Here is a 16,307-nt window from a genome sequence, read left to right as displayed (position 1 = left end):
CAGCTTTGGTCGCACTGCCACTGTCCATTAGACAGTTTGACCATATTTCTATGGGCACAGAATTGTTAATACGATCCTTCTGTGCCCACAGACTGTCATTGTTCTCTTTGTTTCTATTTAGCCCATACACCACTGTATGCAATGTAGTTGCGGGGCTGAGCACTTCATTCTCTTGGAGTGCACTTCAGAGCTGTTTTTTTTGAGCGATCGGTGGGGTTCTCAACATGTATATGGGGGCATAGTGTGATATATATATCTATATATATATATATATATATATATATATATATATACACACACGCATAAAATTGGACACACATTTTTTCATCCATGCTCAGCCTGGTTAACGATGCCAAACAGCACAGTGACTACTTTTCACCCCTTAAATAGGCAGACTGACTGATTACAAGTTTGCAGACACCAGTTATGCTAATTACAAGACACTAGCTTATCATGTCCCTATGGTCAAATTATTTTCAATGTTTTGTCCAGGCAATTTTCATTAGCTTGTTTTTTATTTTTCTGTTGAACCAGAATACAAAAGCCATGTCTGATTCTCATTAGTTGATATTTCGTAAATATAAAATTACTTTTGTCAGTTTCAATTTATTTCAGTGACCACTGTGGGATTTTCTTACTTTACATATAAATTGAAACACCCGATTTTCAATAGAAATATTGTTTTCATGAAAAGTAAAAAGATACAGTCCAGCAAGAATAGATAAGAAGAGTAGTTTACCCCCAGACGTTGCACATGCGTGCAGGCGTCTCGTTACTCCTTGCATTGTCTGAGCATGTAGAAATTTCTCCTATGGATTTACAGCATGTCCAACTAAGATAGCAATTTCTACCAAAAGTTAACTATTTTTTGCATATATTCTTGCCAAACTGTATTTTTTTGCACTTCATACGATAAAAATATCTCTACTGAAAAATCCATTTGTTGGGTGATTTAATTTATAGGTGGATTTAGAGAGTGTTAGACTGCTCCGACACACCGAACTGGACTTGCTGCGTTAGTTGCCGATATTTTTATATGAATTCATGAGCGTTTCATGCAACTATTTTTCTTACTTTAACATAAGAAACCAACAATTTTGTCCATGTGTGTATATGTACATACACTGCTCAAAAAAATAAAGGGAACACTTAAACAACAGAATATAACTCCAAGTAAATCAAACTTCCGTGAAATCAAACTGTCCACTTAGGAAGCAACACTGTTTGACAATCAATTTCACATGCTGTTGTGCAAATGGAATAGACAACAGATGGACATTATTGGCAATTATCAAGACACACTCAATAAAGGAGTGGTTCTGCAGGTGGGGACCACAGACCACATCTCAGTACCAATGCGTTCTGGCTGATGTTTTGGTCACTTGTGAATGTTGGTTGTACTTTCACACTCTTGGTAGCATGAGACGGACTCTACAACCCACACAAGTGGCTCAGGTAGTGCAGCTCTTCCAGGATGGCATATCAATGCGAGCTGTGGCAAGAAGGTTTGCTGTGTCTGTCAGCGTAGTGTCCAGAGGCTGCAGGCACTACCAGGAGACAGGCCAGTACACCAGGAGACACAGAGGGGGCCATAGGAGGGCAACAACCCAGCAGCAGGACCGCTACCTCAGCCTTTGTGCAAGGAGGAACAGGAGCCCTGCAAAATGACCTCCAGCAGGCCACAAATGTGCATGTGTCTGCACAAACGGTTAGAAACCAACTCCATGAGGATGGTCTGAGTGCCCGACGTCCACAGATGGGGGTTGTGCTCACAGCTCAACACCGTGCAGGACGCTTGGCATTTGCCACAGAACACCAGGATTGGCAAATTCGCCACTGGCTCCCTGTGCTCTTCACAGCTGAAAGCAGATTCACACTGAGCACGTGACAGAGTCTGGAGATGCCATGGAGAGCGATCTACTGCCTGCAACATCCTTCAGCATGACCAGTTTGGCAGTGGGTCAGTAATGGTGTGGGGTGGCATTTCTTTGGAGGGCCGCACAGCCCTCCATGTGCTCGCCAGAGGTAGCCTGACTGCCATTAGGTACCGAGATTAGGTCCTCAGACTCCTTGTGAGACCATATGCTGGTGCGGTTGACCCTGGGTTCCTCCTAATGCAGGGCAATGCCAGACCTCATGTGGCTGGGGTGTGTCAGCAGTTCCTGCAAGATGAAGGCATTGAAGCTATGGACTGGCCCGCCCGTTCTCCAGACCTGAATCAGATTGAACACATCTGGGACATCATGTCTCGCACCATCCACCAACGTCACATTGCACCACAGATTGTCCAGGAGTTGGCCTCATCAGGAGCATGCCAAGGCATTGTAGAGTAGGGAGGTCATACAGGCACGTGGAGGCCACACACACTACTGAGCATCATTTCCTTATCTTGAAGCATTTCCACTGAAGTTGGATCAGCCTGTAACTTCATTTTCCACTTTGATTTAGAGCATCATTCCAACTCCAGACCTCCGTGGAATATTAGTTGTGATTTACGTTGATAATTTTTAGGTTTTATTGTTCTCAACACATTCCACTATGTAATGAATAAAGATTTACAACTGGAATATTTCATTCAGTGATATCTAGGATGTGGGATTTTAGTGTTCCCTTTATTTTTTTGAGCAGTGTATATTGAAAAAAATGAAATATATATATATATATATATATTTACGTAAAGCTCAGTCATAGGTATTTTGTCTAAAATTGCCCAACATATAATTTAAATATTATATTGATCCATCGGCCATAATATTTCATCATAAGCCTTGTTGACCTCTCTGCAAATGAAATGTTTATGGTTGTGGCCAAAACGTTCAATTTTGGTCTCATCACTCCAAATTACCTTGTTCCAGAAGTTTTGAAGCTTGTCTTTGTGCTGTTTTGCGTATTGTAGGCGAGATACTTTGTGGCGTTTGCGCAGTAATGGTTTTCTTCTGGCGACTCAACCATGCAGCCCATATTTCCTTCAAGTGCCTCCTTTATTGTGCATTGTGAATCAGCCACACCGCTAGTTTTCAGAGAGTCCTGCATTTCAGGTTTTTCTTTGAATATAGAACAATTTTCCTGGCAGTTGTGGACAAAAGTTTTGTTGGTCTACCTGACCATGGTTTTGTTTAACCGAGCCCCTGATTTTCCCTTTGTTAATCACAGTTTGAACGCTGCTGACTGGCATTATCAATTCCCTAGATATCTTTTTGTATCCCTTTCCTGTTTTTTACAGTTCAACTACCTTTTCCCATAGATCAGTTGACAATTCTTTTGTTTTCCCGATGGCTCACAATCCAAAAACGTCAGTGGCTGGATGAAAGATGCAAGATTCTGTCTGGATCCCAGAAACTTACTCAGCTTTTATGCAAACACACTGATTACAAGCAAACAGGTCACAGGTGAGGATGTTACCTTTAGTAGCCATTCAAATCCATTTGTGTCAACTTCTGTGCATGTTATCAGGCCAAAATCACTAGGATATGTTAACTTTTGATCAGGGTCATTTGGATGTTTAGGGTTGTCATTATGATTTAAAAAGAGAAAACACAGTAGTTTGACAATAAATGGCTTCACCCAACTATTAACCATGAGTGGAGAAAAAGTTTTGGTGTTATCATTCATATTCTCTGAAAAAAAGCCAACAAAGCAAAAATTCTGAGCACAACTGTACTTCCCCCTTATGCTGCCAAAACAGCTCTGACCTCTTTAGACATGACCACCACACAGCCACTGAAGGTGTCCTGCGCTGTTTGGCATCTAGACTTTAGCAACCGATCCTTTATGCTGTGAGGTGGGGCGCCCCTACATCAGACTTGGTTTTGCAGGACAGTCCACAGAATCAAAATTGGATTGATAGTTGAAGGTCAGGTCAAGAACGTCATCTCTTTGTCGTATTTCTCAATCTTTTCCCCTTGTGATAGGGGATAACTTTTTGATTGCTAGGTATGTGACCGCTGAAGCCCCCAGTGATCCGGAGAACTGTTCTGGAGAGCCCCAAGTGAATGGAGTGGAGGTCGATCATGTACATTTCCACTCAATCCATTCTAATAGGAGTGCCAAATATCAGACGAGGAATGTGCTCAAGAATCTCCGCTGCCCCCTTTAAACGTGAATGGAGCGGCAGTGCACATAATCGACCACTGCTCCATTCACTGGGCTCATCAAATCACTAGTTCTCAGTATCACCGGGGTCCCAGTGGTCGGACCACAAATGATTGAAAAGTTATCTCCCATCCAATAGATATGGGTAAATATTTAAAACCTGAGAATACCCTTTTAAACGTGTTTTTGGTGGTAGACGGGTCGCCCCTGGCATTCTGACCAGTCTGTCTGTTGCAAGCTTGGATTCTTTGCGAGTTCTCAAACTTTTCTACCATAGCCAGCATTAACTTTCTGCAAATTCTGCCGAAATGGCTCTTTAATGCAACTAATCCATACTGGCTAGTTGTCACTCTTCCTGTGTATTAATGAATTTTGACTACCCATGGCCTTGTAATTGGTTCAATTGTTTCCCTTCATACCACTTCCAGTAGGTACTAACCGCTAGTCTGGGAAAAAACAGTCTTAAAAAATTCCCCCACTGGGTTTTATGCTGTGTCCAAGTAGATTTAAGAGTTAATTTAAAAGTGTAACAGTAAAAGTAAAAAACTTTGGTGGTGGTGCCTAAGTTGCTAAATTAATAAAAATGAAAAGCAAAATTGGGATTGGTAACCATGGAAACATTTTTTTTTTTACTTTGGGGCGAAGTGTCTTACTCTTCTTTTTGAATTACCAGCATGACAACAAATGACAAGTACAACATATATCCATAGGAAAATTAGCTTCATTAGTTCTTCAAAGAACCACATTGTCTCATAAATATAAAACTTTTACAAATATACAATCCATATTTTTTATACAATTTGTACAAGGCATAAAAGAGGCACAAGAGCTTACAATCAGTTCTTTTAGGACTTGAGGCACAGATAGTAGAATTTAACATAAGAAGTTTCTAAGTGTGGACATGTAGAGCTGGGATTCACTGAGAGCACCTGAGATATGTCATTTGTGGGAAATTTACCCAAACAGGTACCCAATTTCTAGAATCTCAGACTACGAACACAACAGCTGCCATATCACAGATTAGATTTCAGCTATGGTTTAAGGCCAAAACCGGCTTTCAGTCTATAATTTAATTTAAAAAAAAAAAGTGAATCATTAAGTGCAAACTAAAATCATTTTTAACACCTTGTGTCCAGTGAATTTGATAAAATACAGTATATATTGCATTGGCGATTAGGCCATCGGCCGCACGTTGTGACATTCTATTCCCAATGGAATGGTTCAGTACTGGAGAAAAACCATCCATGCTGTGCACTGGATGTCTCCAAGGAGGATGTGCTCCTATATGCAGTCACAGAGCAATCCTCGTTAGGTTTTCCTCACAGCTAAATTTTGTGTGAAGAGTGGAGCTTCTGGATCAACGTTATAAAAGTGGCAGACGTGGTCTGTGGGGAGATGCATCCGGCACTCTTCTAGGGTAAGGAACAGAGCCCTGAAGGTCTTATCACATGGAACTCTATAAGGTAAAGAAAAAAAGGGATTATAATAGGCATTAACAATTCCAATGAATGGAACAAAGCTGCAATACCACATACAGCCCCACTTTTTTCCCACTGTCTTGAAAGCAATGCTATGTATTTTCAGTTTATAAGGCATGACAACAAGATATATGGATTTGATGCTGCCAGATGTCACTGCTCCATGAGGTTTTATAGGATATTAAGAGGACAATCTCAGAAGCTCATTAGATTTTAAATGTAAAATTATGGGAAACTTCCTCAGCAGAAGGAATCTTTATTTTGGTTGTGCTGTATATCTCAGGGATTTCTTCCCAGAAGATAGTTCTTTGGTGAAAACTCCACAGGTGAAGATCTTACTAGCTTCTGCCTCAGGAACATTTGGAGGAACCATAACTATGGTCGCCAGGCTTCCAGTCTACCGGAGTTGCAACGTTGTGGTGGGCTGTTTGCTGAAGGGAGTCTACAACCCTCAAGAGCTCATCAAAATTTCTACCAGTGGTTGCTGGATACAAGATTGACAGCTTCATTTTCTTATCTGGACCAATGATGAACACAGATCGGGCTGTCGTGGGCATCCCATTGTTGTCCTTTTCATCAGGATCTAGCATACCCAATTTTATAGCAAGGTCCCGTTTGGGGTCAGCAATTATTGGGAAGGGTAGGGTCTCTGTTGGCTCCTCACAGTTGTAAGAATTTATGTCCTTGCTCTAGCCAAGATGATCTGGCACAGAATCTATGGACAGGGCGATTATACGGACAAGAAACGAAATGTCCGCTTGATCCATTCCCAATAATTGTTGACCCCAAAAGGGACCTTGCTGTAAAATTTGGTATGCTGGATCCTGATGAGAAGGACAACGATGGGATGCCCGTGACAGCCCGATGTGTGTTGATCATTGGTCCAGTTTTTATAGCATGTCCAGTTTCAAACAATTCTTGCCAGTTATTAATATTCTTTGATATTTACTTCTCTTTGCTACATTAGGGCACATATTGTTTAACTTATACAAACATCTATATTACCGGTTTTCTATTTCTATGATGGACAGAGAGTCAAATCACGTCACTACCCTGACAGGCCCTGTTGATTCATAATGGGGTCCTTTGTATCTTTTCATTTTATCAGAAAAAATAATACTACGCTATCTTTTCGTACATAAAAGACGGAAGCAGAGCCTCTTACAGAAATGTGAATCTGGCCTTAGCAGTATTTTCTAAAGTACGGTAAGTCAAAGCTGATAGTTTGAAATCTATTTCTTGTCTTATCCCAAAAGCATGACGCCGATTTGTTCCACCTTTCTCCCTTAAGGCCTCCATACACATTAGACTAATGTTGGCCGAACCTGCCAATATCAGCCAACACATCAATCTGGCATGTCAATTTTGGACTAACAGTTCACTTTTTTCCGTTAGGGAAAGAAACGCCGCCAGACTAGCCTGGTGGCGACTCTTTCATAGAAAAGACAGAAGTGCTCAATCGAACTAATGATCCTGTACATGGGAGAAATGGCCGAGGCGGCTACCATCTGAGTAGCCATCTAGTGGTTATGCGGGGCTCAGTTGGATCAGGTTGGAGGTTGTATTAAAACTCAAGCCTCTATAATTCACTGTGAAGTCTGAAAACTAGTGTATCCCCACTATGGTAATGAGCCGGTGTTAGGTTGATGTGTCTTGGGTTAAATTATTACACATCACCAGCTTCTGTACTAAACATTTCCAAAAAATAACTCGCCCAGCTGAGAGCTGCATCTATTTCTTGGCGGCTGCTCAAATCTGCCAGCTTTCAATCACTAAATCGAAAAATCTATAAGGAGCTTGGACCTTATCTATTAGTCCCCATGTTTCATTTGAGGACCATATGTTTTTCATTTTTACCATTAACATGCTTTTTGTATCTGCTAAACTGTCTTGGTTCTTGGCACAGAATGAATATACTTAGAAAACACTGTGACATGTTTTAGAGATTTCTCATCAGGCTTAAGAAAAGGAAGTGTAAACTCACATGCACAGATGTTCTCCGCTCAGTCAGCAGCTGCACAGATACGATGGAGATGAAACGGGTGTAAAATGACCTCGGAGGCTAAGGGAAAATCTGGAAGCTTGAATATGGAGGCAGCCTGCGGGGACTTTGAGTCCCCATCACTGGAGCCTGTACTGGTGGGTCCTGCCAAATAGTTGTAATGCCTGATGTTTTACACTGCGTGTTCACATACAGCTTCAATCTCTTCAGTACCAGCACCTAGAGGAAAATATATATATAAAAAAAATTAGGAGACAAATCCCAACATGAGGAGCATTTTGCCAAGCTTATTGGCATCGTTTTGTAGTTTACACTGGTGATAATGGAGAGTCAGAACATATAAATTATGTGCGATTGCCTAAGATGCCGTAATTTGGCTGACCGTTCTTCCTTCCGTCTCCCATACACATGCAGAATTCTTGCTCAGACAATTGTGCTTGTGTTTTCACTGTGAAGATCGGAGTAAGCTGCTGCCTGACATCTATGCTGGGGGCTTATCTTCCCCGGGAAACTAAATATTGGGCGTTAAAACTCAACAACCCTGGCCTTCTTTTGCCTGACATTATTGGTCATGGCAGAATCAGGATGCCTCCATATACATAAGATAGCTGGCCAGTTCAGCCAAAAAAACAATGGGTTCAGCTGACATTGCTCTAATATGTATTGCGGTCTTACAAGAAAAAAAGGCACAAGATTTCTCAATACAAACTGCAAACTATTTAATTGCCTAAGACGAGATGAAGATGGCGCTCTTCCTTTGAACGTTTTCTTTAACTCTTTCTATAGTTTTCCTGCTTAATGTTAAAATTAGCTTTTATTTCAGCTCTAGCCCTACTCATAATATGCCCATTTTACTCTCAGTATGAAGTCATTGACATGGATTTTCACCATTTTACGAATATATGCAGTTTGTACTGGGGAATCTGGGGATAGAGCCACTATGTGTATGGGTCTTTAGCAGACACCATATTGCTGTCAGCATAGAGCTCCTGAGCTGAACCTCCTGGTTACCTCCATGGGACGTACCTTGGCTGTGAGGAGAGTGATGCGGAGGGTGATACAAGTGCATCATTGCTGTGTTTTCCCGATGCGTGTTCACATTTGTATGCGGGAGTCTGTCTGCATCTGTCCAGAGTGGATGGTCTCTTTCAGAGTGCTGGACGCCATGGCTTGTATTGCGGGTGCTATATGGGGGAAGATGCACCTGCGCAGATGATCTTTTCTTCCGATGACTTCTAGTTGAAGGTTCACTCCTATGCCCCCTAAAAGACACTGGGGCTTCAGGGTCGTTTGGCTCATGTTCTGGTGGTGGAGATTGCTGTGAGGACTGGCTGTGCCTCACAGCTTCCCTGCTGCTCCTTGAATCAAGGTAGTGCCTACATGACTGAGTCCTTGGCTCTTTTCTAGTCAAAAGAGATCTAGATTCCCCACTATGGCCATTAATTGACCTGTGCTCCCTGTGACTTCCAAGGTCTGTCCTTGTCTCCCCCCTAGAGAGCCTAGATCTCCGTTTGGGTCTGGGCGGGTGAGATGAATTGGTTTGTTGCCGTCTGTAGTGGTGATGTCTGTGTTGGTGGTAGTGAACATGGCTGGCATAGGAACTTTCAGCAGGCACAACAGTGTTAAATCCTGGGAGATCATTATGAGGTAGAAGGATAGAGGCAAGTGCTGGAGGTGGTGAATCTCCTCGGTTGCTCTGAGAGCTGTGGCAAGAAGAAGAGGAGGAAGATCCTTGTAGGCAACGTAGACTGACATCTGTACAATTCTCACTGGAGGAGCCATTAAAAGGACCTGAGCTGCTATCACTGCCCGGGTCATCAGGTAAATATCCACTGGACACGTGGCAGAGCGGAGAAATACCAACTTCTCTGGGTCCTTCTGGTGTACGACGGTGGGAATGGGGCACTGCTGCTTCCCACTGAAGTCCAGTACCAAGAGTATATGGGGAGCGGGACAAAAATATAGTATTGTTCAGTGGAGGATATATTAATGGTGTCGTGTGAGGATGTGTAGGATACTGAAAGTGAGCAGTTCCCGGATATTGTCTCCATAGTTGTGGGTGTGATGCAGGTCTGATTGGTGCAGGATGGGAAGTAGTGCTTGGTTCTGCTGTAAAAAAAAAAAAGACACAACAATAAGTCCTGCAATATATGAAGAAAATCCAAAGCAATCAACCCTCCTATAGGCTAGAGTCACAACAGTAATTTCCTTAATCAGAGAAAATCTGTCCAATTATGCTAATCAAGAGTGTGATCTGATTTTCTAGGACGAGTAGAAACATTTCTTTTCCCATCTTCTCCGTGCTGTCAGTCTGTGAAAATCGGATGGCACTCGGAGGTCATCCAAGTGCAGTCTGTTTTTTTCCCACAGACTCATTGACTTGCGTGATGGAAATCGAGCAATGCTGTGATATTTTCCTCTGAAAGACTCAATCCAAGGAAAATATCAGATTTGTGCACGGCCCCATAGAATAACATTGGCCCGAGTGCGGTCCGATGTTTTGTCAGACCACACTCAGACAGAAAACACAGTCGCCTCCACGAGCCCTTAAGATTACTGTTTTGCGCACAGTTAATTGGAAAATTTGTATATTTTTCTTTAAGCCAAAGCGGATAAAGCTATCACTTACTGATCTATCGATAGCTGCTGACAAATGCGACCTCACCCGCAGAATTGTAGCGTCATCCCCCAGTAACGTGTTCACTTACCTAAGATGTCAAACATGCAGAGGGGACAGGTGTGATTGTCCTTCAGCCAAATGTCCACACAATTCAGATGGTACTCATGGCTACAAGGTAAAATCCGTAAATCCTACAAAAAAAAGTCAGAGAAACGCTTTTACAATACCAACATCTTTGTAATATACAAGTAGTTTCCATTGTATTTGTAGGGATAGTGCACATACGGTATTTAACCCAATGTTTGTTTCACCTGCCATCAGAATTGGTACTTGCCATAAGTGATAAAATCCTTGCACCCTATACTCTCCTGGCCATAAGTGCCCATATCACGGAAACACAGAAGAGTACATTGCTGTATATGTGACACCAGTACAAGAAACGTTTCACAAGGATTACCTGCCCATCGGAAAACTCATCCAGACATATGGCGCACACAGGCACAGAGCTGCTGGTGCTGCCGGTTTCTACATGACAACCATTGGAAGTCCTATGATGATCGCTTGCTACGCGAGACTGATATTTTCTGGAGCCGAGGCGACTTATGGCCAGCGCAGTCTGCTGCTGTACAGTATCCTGGAAGAAAAGCCACAGATGCAATGTAAAATTGATGCTTTGCCTTTCACCCTTATAGTATTACATCTGTAGATGAAGACTTTAGACAATGCCTAATTTTTCCTAAAGTCGAGGGCTGTCATGTTATAGCAGAAATAAATCCCAGTCCTTTTCAAAACTACTCTTAAAGGGTCAGCACAGGATGACTGTTCAAACCAAGGCGCGGCCAGTCATTTACATAGACCTTCCCGCCTGCTTGTTTTCCCTCTTTCTCCACCCCTTATGTGATTGACAGCTCTGGCTTCATAGAGCCAAAGGGTGGAGATAGATGGAAACCAGCAGGAGGGAAGGTGTATATAAATGTTTGGCCCCACCATGGAGCCCCGAGCGCCTGTACTTGGTTTCATCAGTCATTCTGTGCTGACAGCCCCTTTAAATCTGATATTGGAGAAGGTAGTGGGCAACATGGATATTGGGATGCAGGAAAATTTTCAAAAGTGTACAATCCCATATCTTTCTTTCAGTTACCTGTGCTGGGGATGGCTTGCAACGAACCCGAATCACAGAGTATAGGACAATGATGGCCACTGTTCCAACCACTGTGCTCAGAATCCAGATGTCATGGACGAACTAAGAATGGAAACGGTTCATGAGTTTTGGGCACCTTTCTGTAGGCAGAGGACTTCTAACAAATTCCCCCACCCATCATAGTAACACAGTAATCACCGCGCCTCACCAGCTTCGCTGGAGTCTGAACCTCAATCTTCACGTAGGCTTCAGTGTTATTGTGCACCAGGGTCATCAGCCGTTCTGCATCCCGGCCGCGTACTAGGACCACGGGAGTGTTGAGCTCCGCGGGCTGTTGTAACTGCGTAACAAGAAAAGCAATCCTGTAAGCACATTGCTACACGCAACACAATATTTCATTTTGTTGAAGGATACTTATTTAAGATAAATTGTCCAGGATGTAAAAAAATGGCTAAGTTTCAAAACCCGTCAACTTCAGTGGTCTCTGACAGTCCTTGTCTACCGTACATGCATGTTTCGGCTGCAGTCCAGGCAATGGCTGATCTTAAAGGGGCTGTCTGGCCTCAAGCTACAAGTCTGCAGTCACTCTGTCTGGCCTTGCTTCATACACGCGCATTGTGCTACGGTGGGCCCATCTAGTCGGCCCATCTAGTCACACACCTGCGGTCATGAAACCACTGCTGGTGAATCCTCACAGTGCACAATGCATACAGTGTGAGGATTCACAAATCTGCAATCACATAGAGCGACTACAGACTTGAAGCGTAAGGCCGGACAACCCCTTTAATTGTCTTGTGCTGTACATCCAAACCTCACTGCTGAGAAAAATGACTGACTGCAGCGGTCACGTGGTTGTTTTGTTAGCACTTGATCACATTCTGAGACCACTTTTGACCTAGTCTTCTTTAGTCTTACTTTCTGGCTCCTTCCTCCATGCTTTACACTGCAGATCAGTGCACTGAGAGTGGCCGTCAGATAGGAATAAGTAATTATAAGCTACAAGCAACTAAAACACCAGTAGGATAGAAATGATTACATCAAAGGGGCAAATGTATGCTGGGAACTGAGGCTTAATAAAGAAGGGAGTGGGCTGCGTATCTGCTTTACATCTCGCAGAACTGAACACTTTGAAATAGCCCAGAGATACAGAAAAATGGTGTACAGATTTCACAAAGCGGCACGGCTTGAATTACCTGGTGCTCAGCTCCCTGATCGTCAGTAATATCGAAGATTATAGCTCGAGAACCCCTCTCCCCTGCGAGGCGAACCTGAAATAAGAGCCATGAGATTACTGGAGGGCAGATACCACAGTACAAAGGAAAACAAAGGGATCGGGGAGAAAGGAGGGTGAGGAGTCAGAGCGTAGCGGCACACTTACGGATCATATTCTAAAAGGAAATCTGCCGGGGAACCTGGACTAAGCCGGCACCATGTGCGATTATGTTACCTAGCAGAAATCCCGATACACATCACTCCTTCCCCCAGCACTAAATATGTCAGCGCAGTCATAAGCTCAGCCATTGTTACTGGCCAAGCAGGACATCCAGGTTTGCACTCCAACTATGTAATTTTCTCCAGGTGAATTAATAAGTCATTCACCGTATTACCTACATTATTGGGCATGAAAATGTGGCTTTGTTAAAACTATTGCTTCCACAACATGCCTCCTCCATTGTGATGGATCTCATTAAAAGGACATTGTAAAGTGGACTTCTATTGAACTTGTATAAGAGGAGTTTTTTTTGGAACCTTAATGATGACCCAACCTTAGAATAGGTCATCAAAATCAGACTGGTTGGGTATGACTCCGAGCAATCCTACCATTCACCAGATAGAAGGTGCTGTGCACCACCGGGAGTGGCACAGCGCCAGACACCACCAGGAGTGGCACAGCACCAGAAACAACCGGGAGTGACAGCGCCAGACACCACCGGGAGTGGCACAGCGCCAGACACCACCGGGAATGGCACTGTGCCATACACCACCGGGAGTGGCACAGCTCCCTACACCACCGGGAGTGGCACAGTACCATACACCACCAGGAGTGGCACAGCACAATATACCACCAGGAGTGGCACAGTGCCAGACACCACCGGGAGTGTCACAGCTCCATACACCACCGGGAGTGGCACAGCTCCATACACCACCGGAAGTGGCACAGCGCCAGACACCACCGGGAGTGGTACAGCGCCATATTATTATTATACACCACCGGGAGTGGCACAGCGCCAGACACCACCGGGAGTGGCACAGCTCCATACACCACCGGGAGTGGCACAGCTCCATACACCACCGGAAGTGGCACAGTGCAAGACATCACCGGGAGTGGTACAGCGCCATATTATTATTATTATTATACACCACCGGGAGTGGCACAGCGCCAGACACTGTGTAGTGGCTGTGAATGGTACTGCAATCTCTCCTGTTTACTTGTACAGGGGAAAGCTTGCAGTACTACTCACATGTACTACACCATGTACAGAGCTATATCACATCCAGTGCGCAGCAGCACCTTCAATCAGCACATCATGGCTTGGACAGTATTCAGACCCAATTAAGCTGATATTGATGTTGTAAGGGGGTATGCAGGCGGCTGGTTTGAGCCCTGCATTCCTGTGCATGCCTACCTAATGAAACTGGGTACTTTTTGTGTTTGCTGTGTGCCCTGTGTAGTTTATGATAGTTGACACTGTTTAATATGATAATGGCTGACGCTGTTCCGATATCTGTGTGTTAGGGACAGGAATAGGGACAGTCAGTGGCAGTGGTAGGTCAGCACTGGTAAGGGTTATGGCAGTGTAGTTGTGGGTTAGTGTAAGGGGGCGCTGTAGAGTAGGAGATTAGATTGTGTGGAGAACTGGTTTCAGTCAGAGTAGTGACAGTTGAGAAAGGGGTGGAGCCAGTGTAGTGGCAGGGAGAGGCCTTCCTGAGGTAATTTTCAGGTAGTGGGAGGAGCTAAAGCTGTGTGAGGAGGATTGTTCTAGAAGGAGTTGTGACAGAAAGCTGAACAGAACAACAGTGTAGAGTTAAGAGAGCGAGGCAGCCTGGAAGAATCAGTGGCTAGTCTGTGGGTTACCTCCCGTGACGTCCGGGACTTACGGTCCGAACAGGAATTGCGGAGACAACCTGAATTTTCACCCAAGATGAGGAAAGTGGACGGGGAGCACTCAGTATCAGCTAGCTGCATGGTTCAGGAAGCTGCGGGCCTGGGAGCCACGGTGCAGGAAGAAAAGCTGAGGGAGCAGACCAGGGAAAACGCAGGAGATGGATTACTCATGTATTGGGAAAATGGATGGACTGTAACTGTTATGAAGATGCACGAGTTAAGTAAAGTTTTATTGAAAATGAACTGGGACTTTGAGGACATTTGTGTGTGTCTGCGACGGATTGGAGCCCTGTATGCTGTGAAGGATTCTGACCCACAGGTGGGTGAAATATGTGACACACACAGCACACCACAAAATGGACATGATATTTCTGTAACGGAGCGTCGGGGTGTGATGACAAAGCAGCAGCAATCCCTCGGTACGGCGACCACCCTGGCCCCCGTTACAAAGTGGCGTAGTCGGCAGGATCCAGATGCCTTGCATTTGGAAAATGGAGAAACCCTTGAAATGGCAAAGATGGCGGTCATTAAAGACTTTAAAATGGTGGATAATGGTGCAGAAGCAGGAAATAGCTCTGTCCATCGTGGGCATTCTAAACTGAAAATGGCACGAAAATCTGTCGGGCAGAGACTGTGGCCTGAGGCCAGGGTAGATCCCACTGTGGGCGGTGCCCGCCCGCGGTGGGCCCAGCAAAAGAAAAAGAAACCTCATCCCCAGCACCAGATTCCTGGAGAATGGAAGGATGATCCATCAGCTGCAGCTCTGGAGTCACCTGTGAAAGCTGGAGCACAGGCATGGAGCCCTTTAGATGATGTACGGGACTGGAGGGGAAGTGGAGCAGAGGCTAGTGGACGCTCCTCCGGTACCCCCTTTGATGATAAGTGGGGACAGTGACTGTAACTGCACCCCGGATCAGAAAATTGTGCCAGTTGCTCCAGATGTGAAAGAGTGGGACTGTTCTGTATCCCTGAGGGCAAGAGCCCTGTAATGCTGTGAGGGACTGTTCTGCGTCCCATGGGCAGGAGCCCAGAAGACAGTGCGGTGAGAATGGCTGCAGTTAAAGAATTGTTTTGAACTGTTTTCTCCACTCCAAGTTTTGTTGCGCCTGTTGCGCCCCTTCTGCTGGATTGCAGGACACAGACCTTATGAAGAGATGGTGCCCTATGGACTGTTGCTGAACCGTGTGTGACTGCTCTGAAGACTGTGATAAGATCTGTGAAATGGTGTTGTTTAACCTGAATTTTGTTTGCAGGAGGTAAACTGAGCAGCACACATGTTTTAAAGGGACAGTGGTCTGGAAATAGGAGGGAGGGGGAGGAAACATATGCAGGATGACCTGATGAGTGAGCCAGGTCAGAAGAGAATGGACTGCATGCTCCTGAATGGTTGGCGCTGTAGTAATTTGGCCATGTGGGCCATGAAGAAGAGTGTGGACATTCAAGTCAGTTTAGGACTGGTCAGTGGACCTGGAGAGTCCTATAGAGAACTGTCTGTCTGTCCGGGTCTCAGGAAGAGAAGACCGGGGTCAAATGGATCTATATTGGTGTCTGGACAACCCGAGGGTCGAGCCGGGTTACGCCAGGATTGTGCTCACGTGATGGTGAGCTGGTGAGAAAAGAACTGAACTATTTGTTCCAGGGTCCCAACCAAGTGGGACCGGTACCAGTCCTGACCAGAAATGGGTTAAACGTGGTGGACTGGAGCAAAGTTCTTTTGTTATAATGTATAATAATTGTTAAAGTTATTGATGTTTTAATAAGATGCCATTACATTGTGCTTATTGTGATGTGTATATTCTGCCGGTACCGTATGGTCGGGGACGACCATGGTTTTAGGAGGGAGGTATGTAAGGGGGTATGCAGGCGGC

At 44.5% G+C, this 16,307-nt stretch overlaps 1 protein-coding gene and 1 pseudogene across 2 annotated transcripts in view; both read right to left on the bottom strand.

Moving 5' to 3' along the window:
- Positions 1 to 4,795: 4,795 nt before the first annotated feature.
- The window catches only part of RNF43 (ring finger protein 43), a 59,260-nt gene continuing 47,748 nt past the window's right edge, over positions 4,796 to 16,307 (bottom strand). The window contains exons 3-10 of one of the 2 annotated variants that reach the window (XM_077294571.1): positions 12,527 to 12,601; positions 11,542 to 11,673; positions 11,334 to 11,435; positions 10,650 to 10,826; positions 10,281 to 10,383; positions 8,599 to 9,681; positions 7,555 to 7,791; positions 4,796 to 5,548 (exon numbers count right to left, since the gene is read on the bottom strand). In XM_077294571.1, the coding sequence (XP_077150686.1) occupies positions 7,745 to 7,791; positions 8,599 to 9,681; positions 10,281 to 10,383; positions 10,650 to 10,826; positions 11,334 to 11,435; positions 11,542 to 11,673; positions 12,527 to 12,601 (1,719 nt within the window). In that variant the 3' untranslated portion in view covers positions 4,796 to 5,548; positions 7,555 to 7,744. The remainder of the gene's footprint in view (positions 5,549 to 7,554; positions 7,792 to 8,598; positions 9,682 to 10,280; positions 10,384 to 10,649; positions 10,827 to 11,333; positions 11,436 to 11,541; positions 11,674 to 12,526; positions 12,602 to 16,307) is intronic. The other variant, XM_077294570.1, reaches the window with a different exon arrangement.
- On the bottom strand, positions 5,710 to 6,337 carry LOC143817629 (peroxiredoxin-6 pseudogene; annotated as a pseudogene).

This window comes from Ranitomeya variabilis, chromosome 3, assembly GCF_051348905.1.
Source record: "Ranitomeya variabilis isolate aRanVar5 chromosome 3, aRanVar5.hap1, whole genome shotgun sequence".
NCBI lineage: Eukaryota > Metazoa > Chordata > Amphibia > Anura > Dendrobatidae > Ranitomeya > Ranitomeya variabilis.
This window is presented reverse-complemented; position numbering and strand designations above follow the sequence as displayed.